The sequence below is a fragment of the Dermochelys coriacea genome, chromosome 19 (assembly GCF_009764565.3).
Source record: "Dermochelys coriacea isolate rDerCor1 chromosome 19, rDerCor1.pri.v4, whole genome shotgun sequence".
Lineage (NCBI taxonomy): Eukaryota > Metazoa > Chordata > Testudines > Dermochelyidae > Dermochelys > Dermochelys coriacea.
The window spans coordinates 4173711-4191411 of NC_050086.2; the positions used below are offsets into that span (position 1 = coordinate 4173711).

At 56.6% G+C, this 17701-nt stretch overlaps 1 protein-coding gene across 2 annotated transcripts in view; it reads left to right on the top strand.

The window, feature by feature from the left end:
- The window catches only part of DLGAP3 (DLG associated protein 3), a 137700-nt gene that overhangs the window by 114922 nt on the left and 5077 nt on the right, over nucleotides 1-17701 (top strand). The window contains exons 3-10 of one of the 2 annotated variants that reach the window (XM_038377985.2): nucleotides 5142-5347; nucleotides 7295-7409; nucleotides 9395-9629; nucleotides 10774-11114; nucleotides 11683-11768; nucleotides 13688-14115; nucleotides 14375-14466; nucleotides 14996-15139. In XM_038377985.2, coding sequence (XP_038233913.1) covers nucleotides 5142-5347; nucleotides 7295-7409; nucleotides 9395-9629; nucleotides 10774-11114; nucleotides 11683-11768; nucleotides 13688-14115; nucleotides 14375-14466; nucleotides 14996-15139 — 1647 coding nt within the window. The remainder of the gene's footprint in view (nucleotides 1-5141; nucleotides 5348-7294; nucleotides 7410-9394; nucleotides 9630-10773; nucleotides 11115-11682; nucleotides 11769-13687; nucleotides 14116-14374; nucleotides 14467-14995; nucleotides 15140-17701) is intronic. The other variant, XM_038377990.2, reaches the window with a different exon arrangement.

A 17701-nucleotide genomic window follows, 5' to 3' on the forward strand; every position in this document is an offset into this window, starting at 1 on the left:
TGCCAGCGGCTGCGGCCGGCTCCCATGACGCCAGGGCCCCCAGCTCTGCACATCCCAGCCCGGTGCTCCTGCTAATCACAGCCAAACAACAATGAGAAGGAGCCTTGGTCCTTGGCTCTCCGAGGGAGACAAAGCCCCAAAGGCCGATCACTGAGCTCCCAGGTCTAACGAGGAGGAAAACAGAGCAACGGGTGGCCAGGAGAGGCGGTTTGTGAAAATGCATCTTAATCCTTCTTCACAGCATCCTTTGCTGGATCTCTCTGTCTCCATATAGGGCCCAGCAGCTCACCCACATTCATGGGCCTCTTTGGGGGAGGGGAGGGTCACCATTCTCCCCCTATGGAACAGGGGTGCAGAGAGACTCACCCAAGGGCATACACAAAGCTTGTGGCATCCTAATCGCCTGCTTCCCTATTTGGTGTCTTGGCCACAAAGCCATGCTTCTTCTGAGAGCTCTGGAGCATGTGCTCATGCTCAGCGGGACTTATACATCTAAGGCATAGGTAGTTGCAGCTCAAGATTTCCACCTGACACCCCACCTCTCCCTGCTCATGTCCCGCAGCCCCTGACTAGAGAGTGCCCAAACTGGGAACAGATTCTGCTCTCCTACCGTTGTAAATCTGGAGTAACTACAATGGAGTGGCACCGGGGCAAGGGGGGGACTTTGGCCCACATGGACCATTGAAACCCTGCTGCTGTTGGCACCATGACCCATCTAACCTGCTTTGCAGATACACAGGGTTCTGAAGAGGCTCCCGATCCGGTTCCCTGCTGTGTCCCATCCACGCCAGTGTAAGTGGAACTCAGAGGCATTGCCTGGCATGAGACCGGGATGACTCTGTACAGAATCAGGCCCTGGGTTTCTTTATTTAGAAATAGATGTTTACCGTGTACAGCGCCTAGCACAATGGAGCTCCGATCTTCATTGGGCTCCTGGGCTCTATGACAGTTGTTCTCAAACTTATTTGATCAGGCTCCTCTTCTTTGTGTCTGTAGTCGTTTAGGGCCTCACCTATAAGTACATATATTGCCACCCAGCTCTGTGGGCAGAGCAGAGAGCAGTGGCTGCTGGGCAGAGCAACCAGCTCTGAAGGCAGCACCATACCAGCAGCTGCACAGAAGTAAGGGTGGCAATGTGAAAAGTGACATTTGTCAATATCACTTTTCACAGCTGACTTGGTGCCCCATTGCCACCCTTACTTCTGTGCCACAGCTGCCACCCTGGGGCTGATGGCCGGAGCCCCGCCCCATCCAGGTGAGGTATTGGGGAAGGCCGAAAGAGAGCCCGAGCCTGGGTGGCGGGGCTCTGGCTGTCAGCCCTGGAGCAGTGGGGTTCCAGCTGTCCCCGTAATCCCTGCCTCTGGATGTGCACAGCCCTTCTGCCGAGCCCCAGCCACCCCGAGCTCTTCAAAAGAGCACACGGCTTGGGCCTCCCTTGACACATTCACCCACCTCCCTGGGGAGGCCTGCCCCATAGTTTGAGAACTGCTGCTCTTTGGTAATGCCAGGAATAATCAGAGCCACCGAAAACCATCCACTCAGTAACTAAATGTTGCGCCCATCTGAGGGCAGCTGGGTGAAGGGAGATTGTGGCCTCACTCCAGTGACCCTGTTCTGTGGGTGACTAGATGGACCCCATGCTGCCTGGCAGCTGAGAAATAGCAGGGAGAGCGCTGAGTGGAGTGGAGATGGAGTCATCTCTACCATTGAAACCTTACTGCTGTAGCTACAGGACCATGAAGGAGGCAGCCGGCCCATGGGAGCATTTGCACTGGTAACCGCTTCCTCCCCAGGGTCTCGGAGTGGCTGGGCATGGAGGGATTTGCCAGTCAGGGTTCTCCATGGAATAGGCTGGATTTCGCTGCGTGGTTTTCCCATGCTGTGATCCACGGGGAGCTGGCAGGCCAGGCAGACCCCCTCCCTTCCACTCCAGGTGGGCTCAGTCTCTGTTTTCTTCCTCACCATTCTTATGTTTCTGGGTGGGTTGGGCAGGCGGCAGATGGAACTGACTAGAAGCCTGGCATGCCATGGGCAGGGATTGAGTGTTGGCTTCCTGCAGGCAGCCTTGCCCCTCAATCCTGGCCTGCCACGTGTCCTGCCACTCCAGCGCCAGGATCCCACCCCACATCTTTCATTGTCCAGCTCTGCCAAGGACCGGGATAGAGACGAGGTGGCGGGTAAGGATTGAGGGGCATTGGCAGAGCTGGGTGGGAGCCAGGGGCTGTGGGTCAGGATTGAGATGCAGCGGCAGAGCTGAAGGGAAACTTGCCTAGCGCCGGCCCGTGCTCTCCCTGGCTCTATCAATCGCTCACTGTCAGATGGCCAGGCTGCTCTGAGGCCATGGCTCGTGTCCCATCCCATGTGCAGAGAGCACATGGGGAGTGAGCTGGCTCTGCTCCCAGGCCCCAGTGGCGTGCTGCAGGCGTGCAGCTTAACAGGGCAGGGACTCTCCGAACCCCAAAGCACCCACCTCACCTGTGCACCCCACCTTGCCTGGTCCTGCAGCTGGTGACATGACCTGGCCAGGGCTTACAGCTCTGGCCAGGCCCTGGGCTACCTCCAGCCTTGGATTCCCAGTGCAGCCCGTCAAGAGTCCTCCCCAGGCCTGCGCTGTAGCGTGCATTTCACAGGCCCTCGCAGAGCTCCCTGGCTCCCAAAGTGCAACCCCCAGGGCCTGCATTCCCCAGCTCCAACCCTGCCACCGCACCCCCTCCGCTGTCCCCTCCCCTGCACACATGTGCCTGTTGGACAGCCAATGTTGCTGTCCCAGAGGCAGAGCAGAAGTCACCCCGGTCTGAGGCCTCCCAGTCTGAAGGGGAAACCGAGACTCTGCCCTCAGTTTGCAAATGGCTCCTGGGCCAGATCCAGGAGTCTTCACCTGCTGCGGTCTGAGGAGCTGTGATTGAAAAATCAGGCCTGCGGGCGTGCATGTCCCGCGCCCCTCGCGGGGCCAGGCTTCCCGGCTCTTAGCTGAGCAACGCTGCTGTTTGTTTCGCACCATTTAGCACAGATTGGAAAAATGTAAATGATCTGCCTTCCTAACGAGCCCATCAGCACCGGGCCTCCCTCCTGCCGTGGGCCCAGCTCCAGCCTTTCCATGGTAGAGGCGCCTGGCCCGCGCTGCCAAGGGGGCAGGGAGGGGGGAAAGAGTAGGAGTGGGCCTGTGTGTGTTGGCACCTGTGCATGTGAGATCTCTGGGGCCAGATCCTGTCTGCGTGCTGGTCCCTTTCTGCTGTTCTGGGTCTGAGAGGAAGCCGGTCAGGAGCCTGCCCAGCACTCTGGGGAATCCCAGCAGTGACACTTGACACTAGCCCCACCCTAGTGTCATTCCAAGGGACAGGAGATACTTTGGGCCAAATCTTGCCCCAAGTTACACTGGGTGTAAATCCACAGCAACTCCACTGCTTTAGCAGAGCTACACTGGATTTGCACCCGTGAGTTAGCCTGTGCGCACCACTCCATGCTGCGGTGTGGGAAACGGACGCCCTGGCTGATCTGTGGGGCCAGGAAGGGCCACGTTCGGCTCTCGTGCTGCTGTAAATCCGGGGCGTCTCCACTGGGCTTCAGTGGGGCCACCCCAGTTTCAGGCTGGTGTAGGAGGGAGCAGAGCTGCTCTCCCACGATGCAATGGGGCAGTGGGTCTCATTCTTCCAGCTGCATTTCAGCAGCGCCTGGCAGCATTGGGGACGAGGGGTGCTATAGCAGCCTCAGAGGTTGTGCTCAGATCGGGTTCGTTGATGGTGCATTTTGCTCGCGGGCACATATGTGACCGGGGGCGGTCCGGGCATGTCAGGCACGAAAGTTTCCCGCCTTCCTGTTGGGGCATGGCTCTCTCACAACCAGTATCGATGGCAGCTGGAGCTGCCCCCTCTTCCCGTGGTGGTGGCCAGCTGGGTTCCAGGGAGGGGAGGCAGCAGAGAGGACTGTGGGAAAACAAAATTCCCAGGAGCCTGCTTGGCCCTGCCCCAGGTTCGATCTCGTTGGGCTGAGCTGCTCTGGCCGGGATTCCCCTGGCTCTGCTGCGGCCCCCAGGAACGGGGAGTCGCATGGCCGGCGCTGGAGCCTACGCAGGGCTGCTGGCCAGTTCCCGTGCTGGTTAGCCTCAGCTGTCACTCCCCGTCTCCGGCCCATCTGCACGACCCGCAGCTCACTCGTTGGCTGGACGAGAGGAACGAAGGGATTCTCCAACATTGGCTCATCAGCTCTTCCCTGGCCCAGCCTTGAGCTATTGATTGCGGCCTGTCCTCAGCTGGCTGATGCACCCCTTGGGCTGTCTGCTTCCCGAACACTGTCTGGGCACCTGTCCCTACGGCTCTGACCGGAGCAGCCCTCTCCTGGACTGCTCTGCTCTGCAGAAGAAGCCCCTCCCCAGGAGCACTGGAGGCTCTGAGGTTTCGGCTAAGAAGCCCCAGCAGCATGAGGCAGAATTGTGCTTCTTGGAAACAAACAAAGCCAACGGTAGGGCCAGTCGCCCCAGGACAGCCCCAGAGCCGCCCTCTGCTTGTCTCCTGCCAGAAGGTCTCCATGGATGCATTGACACGCCTCCCCCGCAAAGTGTCCATATTCCACATATCCCCAGAACCCGACTGGCCCAGCACAAAGAAATCTCCAGCACCAGAAACAGCCCCACAATGAAACTGCTCCTGTGCAGTGGGACATCCCCAAACTGCTCCACACTTGCACGCAGATATACTCATGCTCAGATACCCGCACACTCAGATACACTTACATTCGTGCTCAGGTACGCACACATTCAAGTACACACACACTCGCATGCAGATACACTCATGCTCAGATACACGCACACACTCAGATACACTCATGCTCAGACGCATGCACACACAAACATGCGTGCTTAGGTCACGTCTCCCCAGTGTCCTGCCCTGGACTGTGCAGCCATGGGGTGGATGGCTGAGTCTGCTCCGCCACGCAGAGGGTGACGTGTGGGTGGGTCACGCGGGATCACAGCCTCCCCCTCCCCCAGATTTCTACCAGGAACCCCGGCTGCACACCACCAGAACCTTTAAATTGTGCCTCCCCCACCACTATCAGTCATTACATGTCATCTCTGCCCCCCATGCACGCTCCATGGCCCCGGGCTCCCTGACCTGACCCCTCTCATGGGGCTGTCCTCGCTGCAGGTGCCACAGGACGAGTGGAGCAGCTACCCAGCGGTGGGGAAGGATGGTGAGATCCCCTGCCGGCGAATGCGGAGCGGCAGCTACATCAAGGCCATGGGGGACGACGACAGCGGTGACTCAGAGGCTAGTGCCAAGGTGTCTCCCAAGGGCTTGTCCCGGCGAGATGGCTACCGCCGCTCCTCCAGCGTAGACCAGGCCAGGACCAAGTAAGAGAGGGCCTGAGGGCCAGGCCTGCTATGAACCTCCTTTGGGGATGCAGGCTTGGAGATGGGCAGGGGAGAGGGAGGTGGGGCTTGGGGAGAGGATGCTGGGGCGGTGGATGCAGGATTGGGGAGGGATGGTCGGGAGGATGTTGGGACGGTGGGTGCAGAGACTTGGGGGTTGCTTTACTTAGGCTTTAGTGAGAGAAGGGTTCTCTGGCAGGGAATTCAGGCTAAAATACACAGCTTATTTTTTAAAAGTGAAACTCCATAGAACTATGGATTTCAGCATCCCACCCCCCTGAAGATTTGCAACTTAACATCCTAGGCTCAGGTTAGTGCAGGGACATTTGAGTATGAAACTGACCAGCCTCACAAAATTCGACTCGCCTGCTGTATTTATTCTTTATTATGTGTACTAAGGTAGTGCCCAAAGACCCTGATCGTGATTGCACGCCATTGTGCTAGGCGCTGCACATATATATCAAAGGAGAAAGTCCCTGCCCCATAGATCTTTCAGTCTGGTAGAGCGGGGTGTGGGGGAGAATTTCCAGGCAATTAAAATCTTTCAATTTTCTTTGTCTTCCATGAGTGCTAGCGAGTAGATTTTGCACTGGGAAATGTTCAGTTTTGCAGGGCTGCCATAAACAAGAAATGCAAATGTTCCGTCTATATTCAGAGGATCCAGATTTTCAGAAACGCTTGTTCAAAACGCCTGTGGGTTTGATTGGGTGGCTCTGCTAAATGTGCGCACAGATGATATCCAGCTTAGGTGAACATTTGCATATGCAATGACTGCAGCTGCATTTGCATATAAGGGCCTGATCCTGTGCTTGGATCAGTGGGCACAGACTGAGTTCAGGAAGGTTCTGTGTGGGTGCAGGGTGCACACGAGGGGATCTGATTGCAGGATCGGGGCTTGGGTGCACAAGTGTCTGGGCATTTTTGTGCATGCAGATCTGTGAAACCAGGACAGCGAGTGAAACCCCAAAGTTAAAAGAAACTGTATTGGGGTTCAGAGAAAGTTTGAACTGTTTGACTCTCTCAGGGTTGGGTCTTGTCTATTCTGGGATTTTAGCCACAGCTGAAAATCCCTGGCTAAGAGGGATGCAAACACAGTTTGCACCAGCACAGGGGGATTTCACATTGGTGCAGTTTATCTTTGTTGCAGGAATGGGGCAGGGAAAAGAGGAGGGTTACTGGGGTAAACTGCAATAGTGCAAATCACACTGCAGTGTTTAGACTAGGGGTTTGCATTGTTGTAAATCGAAGGGCACTTGTGAAAACAGTGTTTGTATTAAGAGTTTGCACTAGTGTCAATTATGCTGGACTGGTGTCAATTATGTCTACATTAGGTGTCAATTATGCTGGACTGTGCAAATTGTGTTTAAACTAGAGGTTTGCACCATTGCCCATTGCAATAGACTGGTGTAAATCAGGCCTGCAGTAGGAGTTTGCACTGTTGCAGAGTGCATCGGGCTGGTGTACATTGTGCTGTGTTAGGGGCTCACACCAGTCCCTATGTCGACAAGGCTGTAGTGCTCTCAAGTGTTGATGGCCCAGGTAAGGACACACCTGGTTAGCCTGCTCTGTCTCTCTCAGTGGCCTTGCCTCTTTGCCAGCCCCACACTGCCACCATGGGTCTGCCTCCTGCCCTGCTTATCGACACCTCCCTCTGTTGTGGGTGTGGGTGATGTTCTGTGAGCCCAGCCTAACCAGAAGTGGAGGGCTCTGGGAATCCCCTCCTTGCTCCGAGGCTGCCTGGGGAGATTGTAGAGGTGGTGGGGTGCTCGTGTTGGGATGGCGGGTGCGTAGGGGGCGGGACAATGATCTGCCCAGTCCATGGGGCAGCAGCAGCTGCAGGCAGGAGCCCAGTCACTGGGCTGTTTCCAAATTCTGCTTGAACGTGTTGCTTTTGGTCCGAATCCTTTTTCCCCCACTGTCTCTCATTAGGTTTTCAAGTAGGCACTATTCTGATTCATATATCTGTAACTGTCCCAGCTGCTGCACCCCACCCAGAATGCACCCTCGGGGACAGGGCTACGGACGCTCCTTCACCACTGGCCAGGTAAGGTGGGCCGTGCCCGTTGCTGTGCCTGGCTCTCATGCCCTGACTGTCCTGTGCCCTCAGTCGCTGGAGTTCATATGCTCGGCCTGGGGCGGGGGGGCGGCGGTCGGGGTTTGGGTGGACTCAGCACCCACCATGGGGCTGGATTTTCCGAATGAGTGGCTGGAGCTGAGGAGAGCTCTGCATGCGAGGAGCCGAGTGGAGCCATCCGGAGCTGGGCATGGGGGACTCAAGGTTCCCAAGTGGCAGCAGCGTCTGAGAGGCAGGCCGGGCCTGGCTGCTCTCCACTGACCCTTCTGTGCCACATGGGCACCTGACCCCCCCACACCCCGGGGGGCTAGTCCCCCCCACGTCTGCATTGCATGTGCTAATCTGCAGCATGGGGACGCTGATTCTTGGGGAGGCGGCAGGCTTCCCTGCATGTACCAGTGAGGCTCTGCCCCTTCCCCGCAATGGCTCGGCTTCTGCTCCTCCCCAGACATGCTGCCTGTATCTCCTCCCTGTCCGGCCAGCGCTGTCCTTTCTCCGCTCATACGGTAATGCAGAGCGCTGTCTGCACGCTACCAGCCTTTCCTCCGCAGCCCTGCCTGGGCCAGCCGGGACCCTCCCATTGGTGGCGACGCAGAGTGCTTTCATGTCTTCCAAGGGGCTTGACTAGCCGCAAGAGGCCCTGTGTTCAGGCGGCTCTCGTTCTTGGCCTCTCCTCTCTGCTCCCAGCATAGGCTGTTTATCTGCCCCTCCTTCTGCATGCATGTTAGCCCCAGGGAACGGTACCCAACTGATGTGTCTGTAGAATGGGTGCAGACCGGACAGTGGCCAGGTAAGCTGCCCCAGGCTGCCCTTCCAAAGCGCTACAATCTTGAGTCCCTGCAGAAGAGGTGAGGGGATATCAGCCTCCGGGGCCCTTTCACTTGTTGGCCTCTCTGCCAAGCTGGGCTCCACATTTTCCGCCAGCTGAGGTTTTCTCTCCCACTGATGCATCTCATAGAAGGCATCAAACGAGTACCAGGTGCTAATGACTTTGGAGGACACTCGTGACTTGAATTGGATTCAAACCAAAGACCTAGTAGCGCAAGGCTCCCCAGGCCCCTATTACCATCTCCCCAAGCCATCCAGCACCAAAGAGTAACCTTAGTGTAGTGCTGTGATAATTTGGAGTTGGTTTGGATAAGCTTTCCCAAAGGTTTGGAAGCTTCTCTGAACCTCTTGTTTGTGCCAGGCCTGGCCGGTAACATCTACGGAAGAGCTTGTTTCTCTCATAATCCCGGTGCTGCTTCTCTCAGTGCTGCCCGGACAGACTTCGCCTCCCCTCAAAAATGGGTTGAATTTGGGTGACTGTCTCAGTGCCGCGTTTCCCCAGCAAACCCCAGGGCCCCCTGCTAACTCCTGGACCCGGCACCAGGATTTGGGCGGTGATATCTGCCTGCTCTCTGTCAAGAGCAGAGGTAGAGAGAGACCTTCTAAGTGCTCCAGGGACATGCTGCAATGGATGGAAACCTTGACTGGGAGTCGCCTCCTCCTCAGTGGGTCACGGCTGGGCTCCAGGCAGCACCTGCACTGAAATAAAGCCCGACACGATCAGTCAGGCCTTTCCCTCATGGCAGATTCTCATGCACCAGAGGAGGTAGCTGCCTGGTACCAGGGCTCAAGAGCTGCAGCAGAGGGGAGAGGCCCTGGCAGTTGGTGGGAGCCTGGCAATGGGACTGGCAGATTTTCCTCTCTAGGTTGCTGGGTCAAATCCAGCCAGGGAGAGGGGAACTGGCTGGCTGGAGTCGAAGGGTCTGGGTGACTAGGGAGGGGTGGATGCAGGGCCCTCGCTGTGCTGGCCGATATATCAGTATCATCTCTAGCCCTGGAGCCACCAGCGGGGGCCAGGGCGAGTCGTTCCCTGCAGCCCCTCTGCTGTCTCCATGGAGGATGGAGCTGGGGGCGCTGGACCCTGTCAGAGCTGCCCAGGCCCCTCATCTGCCCCACTCTCCCCTCAGATCAACGAGGAGCTCAACCACCAGTTTGAGGCGGTCTGTGAGTCCGTCTTTGGCGAGGTGGAGTCCCAGGCTGTGGAGGCGCTGGACCTGCCGGGCTGCTTCCGCATGCGGAGCCACAGCTACCTGCGGGCCATCCAGGCGGGCTGCTCGCAGGACGACGACTGCCTCTCGCTCTTCTCCATGGCCGTCCCGCCCAGGCCAGCCATCACCAGCAGCATCCTGAAGCCCAGCACCTGTGAGTCCCAGCCCCTGCCCCATAGCGCTGCTCCCAGGGGCCCTTCACTTGTACGGGGCGGGCGGGGTGGGCAATCCTGCCGGGACCCAGAGGGACCTCACAACCACCCCAGCCCCTTCCCACAGGGGGACCCCCCCAGAGCGCCTCTCCCCTTCCCACACCTCCTGCCAGCCCCTCCTCCTTCCCATGAGGGACCCCCTTCCCACATTGGGACCCCCCATACCAACCCCTCCCCTTCCCACAGAAGGACCCCCATCAACTCCTGCCTCTTCCCACACAGGGACCTCCCTGCAACCCCTCCCCATAGAGGGACTTCCCCCACCTCCCCCATAGAGGGACCTGCCCACCTACCTCCCCCTTCCCATAGATGGCACCCAGTGGGCTCACCACTCCAGCTTCCCACTGCCGCACTTTGCTGCCATCTTGAACGGCTCTCTGGGATGCCCTCCAAGGGCCGGGCTCAGCTGCCCGTGGGCTCACCCGCCATGAGGCTGTGGGTGCTGCCAGCCCCAGGGCAGTTCTCTGGCTGGCTGGAAACATCAGCCTCACTGAGGTGGCAGCTCGTGTGGTTAGCCCTGGGGGAGGCTAAGTGTGTCCGACTGGGCATCGCTCCAGCCAGCCAACACCCCTCTCTGTCTGTCTGTCCATCAATCCTCCTGCCTGGTCTCCACCTTCCTCTCTGCATTTATTTCGGGTTTCCCCGCCTCTCTTCCTGTCTTTCTGTTTTCCTCCTTCTCTTGTTTCTCTCTCCCTTTTTCTGCCTGCCTGCCTCATGACTTGCGCCGCACAAGAGCACACTCATCTTCCCTCTCATTTGAGGGTCGTCTGGTCCCTTCAGGTTTGGTGGATGAATTGGACAGTCCAAAAGCAAATGAAACTTTTATGCCCCTTGCCACAAGCTCACAGTTAACCGGCAGGGCATGTGGGATGGTGCGGCAATGTAGGGCCAATTTCTCGGCTGGTGTAAACAGGCCTGACTTCAGTAGGGTCGCTCAGCTTCACAGCAGTCAAGGATCTGACCACTAGGCCTGGCACCCCATGGGGATGCAGGAGGAACAGGCGGGATTGGCCGGCGTTCGCATTAGGAAATGAGAATGTGTCTCTTTCTCACGTGACTTTTTATCGTGTGCCTCTCCCACAACAGCCTTCAGTTACCGAAAAGCGCCACCATCCCTCCCTCCAGGAATCAAAGCCAAGCCCCTCATCTCAGTCACGGCACAGAGCAGCACTGAGTCCACCCACGAGAGCTACCTCCCCAGTGAGGTCGCCCGGAGCCCCTCGTGGTCCAAAGACGCCGTGGCTCGCTGCAACTCCACAGAGAGCTTGGAGAACTCCAAGGTGACAGCCATCTCCTTGGATCTGCCTCCCGTCCAGCCCCGGGGCTCTCCCAAGCCGTCCACACTCATCATCAAGGCCATCCCGGGCCGGGAAGAGCTGAGGAGCTTGGCACGGCAGAGGAAATGGCGCCCGTCCATCGGAGTTCAGGTAGGTGTCGCTCCAGTGTTGAACCGGGGCCTAAGCCCATGTGAATCCAGCTGCCAATGCTATGACTCCGGGCTTCCAAGGGGCCCCAGCACTGGCACTTGTAGGCTTGGCAACTGGGGCTCCGTGCAGGGTCCCAATGCATGGTGACGCACCTCCCATTCAGCCCTCCCTTCTCTTACCCTCCGTGAATCTTGGGCTGCTCCAGACCAAGGTCTCACCACCACGACCTGGCTTTGCAGCCGTAGCCAAGGCCTGTTGCAAGCAGCATTGTGTTGGCATGAAATGGTCTTGCCAACAGGCAGTGGCAGCACAAGGGTCCTTCCTGCCATGGCCCCCCGCCATACCTCATCCTTGACCAACAAGGTGAGAGGGGACTCCAGTCTCCATGGCCCTTCATCTCGGTGCTGGAGCTGCCTGGCCATGGCTTTTGTCAGCCCTTTGTTTCTCTGGCTTTCCCACTGCTGTGCCGCTGCACCTGCTGACGGAAATTAAAAAGCCTGAGTCTGTTGCGCCCGAGGCTGTGCAGCGATTCTTCCCCGACATGCTCTCCCTCTGATCACCACCGCAGGTTGAGACTATATCTGATTCCGACACAGAAAGCAGGAGCCAGAGGGAATTCCACTCCATTGGGGTGCAAGTGGAAGAAGACAAAAGGTACAGCTGGTTAAATGCAGCTTTTATCGCTCCATCCCTCCAGGAACAGGGCTTAGCGCAGCCGCCGTGCCGGCTTGATTGTTTTCACACAATGCCTCCCTCAAACTAAACATTCATATTGTGCTCTTCTTCTCCTGAGCATCCCAAGAGCTCGGCAGCTGCTTATGCTGACTGCTAAGCACGGCTGTGTTTCCTTGCTAGCTCATAAATCAGTGGGCAATGCAGGCAGCAGCTGGGCGAGCTTCCCTGTGCAACAGCCTCATCCCTAACCTGATGTCATCCTAGGGATGGGTAGGTAGGTCAGTCTCTGGACCATTAAGCTGCTTGGTTGGTTAGCTGTCAAAGAAGCCGCTGATTGTGATGAGCAGGAAGGTTGTACTGTGGGCACTCGTCCGCTGCAAAATGGATTGAGGCCCAGCAAACTTGCATCACACAGGTCAGCAGGTGGCTCTCAAGTCGTCACAACTTTTGCTCACTGCTAATAGATTCAGATCTGCACCCAAGAGGCCAGAGGCTCTGGTACCCTGTTACGGCTCCTTCCTGTTTTATCAGCACGTTTGTTACCCTGGGGCCTTGATTGATATGCCAGAACACCAGCCGTCACAAAGCATGCGTTAACCTATGCACTGGGCGGGTACTGAGGGATTTGCAGCTGTCTCGGTTCCATCTTGCTGCAGGTGTGAGTAGTGACTCTGGGATTGATCCCTAAGGGATGTGTGTGTGCCTGGAGATCAGCAGCTTCTATCTGCCTGTGGTTCTGATCCAGATCTGGGGCTCGGTTCTGGGGGTTTGGATCTGCCCATCATAGAGCCCCCTGGTTCTGATACGGAACTGGAAGCACGGTTCTGTAGGATCTGTCTGAGACCATCAATACCTGGGGCTGAGCAAGGCTGGGTACGAGGCATGGCTATGACTCAGCTGCTCAGACGAAGAAGCTGAGATGCCAAGTGGAATCCGGCTGGAATCCCTAGAGATGGCCACCAAAGGGGCCCTTCACGTGGGCCACTGGGGCTTGTCCAGCCCTGACCCAAGCCCCTCAGAGGCTGGGCTGCTTGTTCACCCTCCCTGCCTCCCCCACTCCTTCCCGCCCATGGCTGAGGCATCTGAGGGGAACTCTACAATGTTCTTTCTCTTTGCTTAACAAGGGGCCTGAGTGTGTGTTCCCGTCCCCGTCCTTCAGCATCCATCCAGGGCCCGTTACCATAGAAACAGGCTAGCGTGCGCAAGCAGGAGAGAAGGCATCGAAATGAGGGAACACGAGGAAGCGGCTGTTAGCGGGCTGTCCCCACGGACAGCCGGGAGTCAACAGCTTGTGAGCCTCCCAGCGCAGCTTCCCGGTCCGGGAGCCAGCTGGCCCCTTGCTCTGCTCCTGCAAGGGGCGAGGTGTCCCGGCTGGGCAGGGGGAGGGTCACACTGCAGAGGGGCAGCGCAGCCCCAGTGCATGGGGTTTACAGTCACTGTGCTCTGAACTAGGGATTACACTCCAGCTGGGCAGGTTTTCTTAGACCCCCCCACCACACACACACACACCCCTCCAGCTCCAGGTCCCACACACGGCTCTGCCGATGCCCTTCGATCCTGACCCGCAGCCCCCTGTTATCCCAGTCCCGGAGCCCCTGCTGCTGTCCCTCAATCCCTCCACCTCACAACTTCCCCACCACCATTATTCCAGTCCTGGAGCTCCTGCAGCTCTACCGATGCCCTCCAATCCTGACCCACAGCTCCCCGTTATTCCAGCCCCCCAGCTATGCTGCTGCCCCTCAGTCCCAACCCACAGCTCCCCGTTATTCCAGTCCTGGAGCTCCTGCAGCTGTGCCGATGCCCCCCTGTTGTGGTTTGAATGCTTTGCAGTGCGGTTGCGGCCCCTGCTGTGGGAACGGGAGTCCGTCCCCATAACCCCTTTATCTCCCTGTCCCCAGGCGGGCCCGGTTCAAGCGCTCAAACAGCGTGACGGCTGGTGTGCAGGCCGACCTGGAGCTGGAAGGCTTCACGGGCCTGTCGGTGGCCACAGAGGACAAGGCTTTGCAGTTCGGGCGGCCCTTCCAGCGGCACTCCTCAGAGCCAGACGCATCCAGCCGGCAGTACTCGGTGTTCAAGACAGTGCACACGCAGGGCCAGTGGGCCTACCGGGAGGACTACCAGATGCAGTATGACACTGTGGAGGTGCCCCGGCGGGACTCCTGGATCGAAAGGGGCTCCCGCAGCCTCCCCGACTCCGGCAGGGCCTCTCCCTGCCACCGGGACGGGGAGTGGTTCATTAAGCTATTGCAGGCTGAGGTGGAGAAGATGGAAGGCTGGTGCCAGCAGATGGAGCGGGAGGCTGAGGATTACGACCTGCCGGAGGAGAGTGAGTCAGGCAGGGCTGGGAGACTGGAAGGGGGATGCAGGGCACCCAAGGATTCCCGTAGGGCTTGGGGGGACTGGAGTTGTGCAGCCCTGAGTAACGGGTATGGGGTATATCCCCTTTGGAACCTGAGCCAGTGGTTGCCCTGCACATTAGTGGCAAGAAATACTCTCCAGGGCTTGTGATGGCGCATCTCTGGAGCTGGGAGGGCATGTCATTAGCAAATTCCTCACACATTGTTTTTTTCTGTGTGCCTTACCAGTTCTGGAGAAGATCCGGAGCGCCGTGGGCAGCACCCAGCTCCTGATGTCCCAGAAGGTGCAACAGTTTTTCCGACTCTGCCAGCAGAACATGGTGAGCGCCTTCTCCTTCCTTATGGGTTTCCCAGGGATGTGTTCTGTGTGACGGGCAACTGGGCTGAGGTGGCAGCCTGAAGTGAGTACATGGCACTCTGCACAGCTGGCGATGGTTCCATTTGGAGGTGCTACCTGAAGGGTTGGAGGCTTACCAGGACCCTCTTAAGGCTGGGTCCAAGGTACCGTAGAGAATAAATGGCACTTTCTTCTGGCAATTTGGTTATTTCATCTCTGGCTGGAAGCAACAGCTGCACCAGCCTTTTAATTAAATAGTTATAACAATTCCCAGCCTTCTCCCACATCGGGAGCTGATTCGGGCTCTGGGCTGAAAGCCCAGCCTGGTTCTTATTTCCCTGCAGCATTTTGTCTCAGCCCTGCTAAGGGACACATTTTTAATCCAATAAGGCCCAGACAGCCCAGCTCTGCTCCTCATCAGCTTGAGCAGGGAAGTGATGGAAGACCTGGAGTCCCCTGCACCCTATGGTATGTAAGGAGCTAACCAGCCTTGTCTTCTCCCCCTTCGGAAGGACCCTAATGCATTCCCCATGCCCACCTTTCAAGACCTGGCTGGATTCTGGGACCTCCTGCAGCTGTCCATCGAGGATGTCAGCTTGAAGTTCGCAGAGCTTCAGCAGCTCAAGGCCAATGGATGGAAACTCATTGAGCCTAAGGTAGGGGGATAAGACCATCTCTGCCAATTGGCTGAGAAGGGTGGGGGGTGCAGCTCGGGTGTCGGGGCGGGGTAGCTCTCACTTCACAGTGCACAAAGTCAGCTTTTGTTGGCCTCCAGCTGGAGAACGAAGACTGCATATGTCATAATGCTACTATGTGACTCCATGGTGCACTCATACCTTGAATATGGTGTTCAGTTCTATTTGCCCCATTGCAAAAAGCATATAGTGGAATTGGAAATGATTCAGAGAAGGGCAACAAAGATGATCAAGGATGTGAAATGGCTTCCTTATGAGGAGAGACCAAAAAGATTAGGGTCCTTCAGTTTAGAAAAGAGATGACTATGGTGGGATATGCTAGAGGTCTCTAAAATCATGAACGGCATGTAAAAAGTGAGTAGAGAAGTGTTTGATCCTTTCACACAATACAAAAATCCAGGGTTACTCAATGAAATTAAGAGGCAACAGGTTTAAAACAAATGTAAGGAAGTACTTTTTCACACAATGCACAACTAACCTGTGGAACTCATTGCCAGGGGATGTTGTGAAGGCCAAAAATATAACTAGATTAAAAAAAGAACTTGAAAAGTTCATGGAGGATGAGTCCATCAATGGCTATTAGCCAAGATGGTCAGGGATGCAACCCCATACTTGGATGACCCTAGACTTCTGATTGCCTGAAGCTGGGGTGGAAGACAGGAGTGGATCACTCCATAATTGCCCTGTTTTGTACACTCTTCCTGAAGCTCTAGTGTGGGCCACTATTGGAGACAGGATACTGGGCAAGGTGGACCATGGTCTGACTCAGAATGGCAGCTCTTCTGTTGTTACATGTGGGGCATTGTTAGCGAGTGTATTCATGGCTTGGCAGAAGAGCAGAGGGTTTGTTGGGGGAGAGCGGGAGGGGACATAATCGGATCTATTGTCTATGTAGGTTGTGTTCCCCATAGCATTCGAGCACCGTCTCGCAAAAAGAGTGGAGAAAAAGAGGAGTTGGGTCCCAGCTGCCATGGGTAGAAATGGGTCTGGCTAGAATCAGGGAAGTGCTGAGAGGGAGCACTCTGTCTTAAGGCACTCCAGCTGTTTCCCAGCTCCAGGAGAAAGTTTGTGTTCCTTGGCGTCTCCAGTGTGTGTGTGGATTACGGAGCGTCTCCTTGCATTGCATCCCTGATACTGTCCTCAACCCCCTCTTGCGGGGAAAAGGGGCAGGCCAGGAAACAGATGAACCTTGGGCTCCATCGCAGGTCTCAGTGGAGATTAACTCTCTCTTCCCCTTTCATTGGTTCGTGGGCCTGGGGTGGGGGATGACAGGACTGGGCTATTGCCGCAGTGGGACAGAGAGGGGCAAGCTGGTGGGAGCCCTGCCAGATTGTGAGCGTGGCCAGGACCAGTTAGCAAAGCCCTAGCCCGTCTGTCTCAGACCCTGCCTGCAGATGAAGCCTTTGTGAGTCACGGGGAGCGACTCCGGTCAGGGTAGGTGGAGAGTGAAGATACTGCATGCCCAGCTAGTGTGAGTGTAAATGGCAGTGTAGACAGTGAGGGACAGCTTAGGTGGGTAGAGCAGAGTGCCCCGCACACCTGAACCCCTGGGGTCTATACCCTGTCCGGCTCTCTACATGCCCAAGCAGAGCCTTGCGCGTCTACACTGCTATTTTTACCATTTAGTGTCCCGCTGCCATTCCCTGTACTCTGCACACCGCCATAAGTGTAGACAGAGCGTAAGTGAGCTAAAAGTAGGCTGAGCTCAGCTCGAAGTCACTTCTATACAGATCCCATCCTGGCTGTGTCTCAGGGACTTCGTGGGGAAAACGTCGGGGACGCGAGATATGTATCATCACAGCTACCTTTTTCTTTTTCCATGCACACTTCCGCTCCTGAGCTGGCACTGCTGATCTGTGCCAGGCAAAATCAACAGGCATCTTTAGTTAACACTTAAAAAAAAAACAAAAAAAAAAACCCCGAACAGAGCCCTTTTCTCTCCTGTGTTTTTCACGTACAGCTACGGCGTGTCCTCTGTTTGATGTTATCTTCAAAGGTACAGATATCCTCTGTGCACACATGCACCGCGTAGGACAAACCAAAGCAATTCCAGTCCTCTCACCCCCTAGCAGCCCTACCATCCATCACACTGATTCAAATCCTGGTGGAATGCTCCCAAGGTCAAGCACAATCACCAGCCCGTGTCGCAGGCAGAAAATGCAGCCCTCATTTGCCTTGTGTGAACACAGCACGCACGAAGCATGTACGCAGGCACTGGGCTAGATCCTGTGCTGACTTTCAACCCCAGGGACTGCACTCAGCCCCAGGGACTGGTGGAATTGAACAGAGTGTCAGTCAGCACAGAATTTGACCCATTTATTCTGTATAGAGATAGGTACACACCTGGGGGTATCCGCTTGCCGACACATGCACTCCGATATGGATGCAGACGTATGTACAAACACTGGGATGCATGCACGTACACAGATGCACACAGATGCATACAGATGTGCAAGCACACATCTGTTTATAGCTGCACATATACGTATGGATTCTTACAGACATCAGAGTGTATAGACAGGC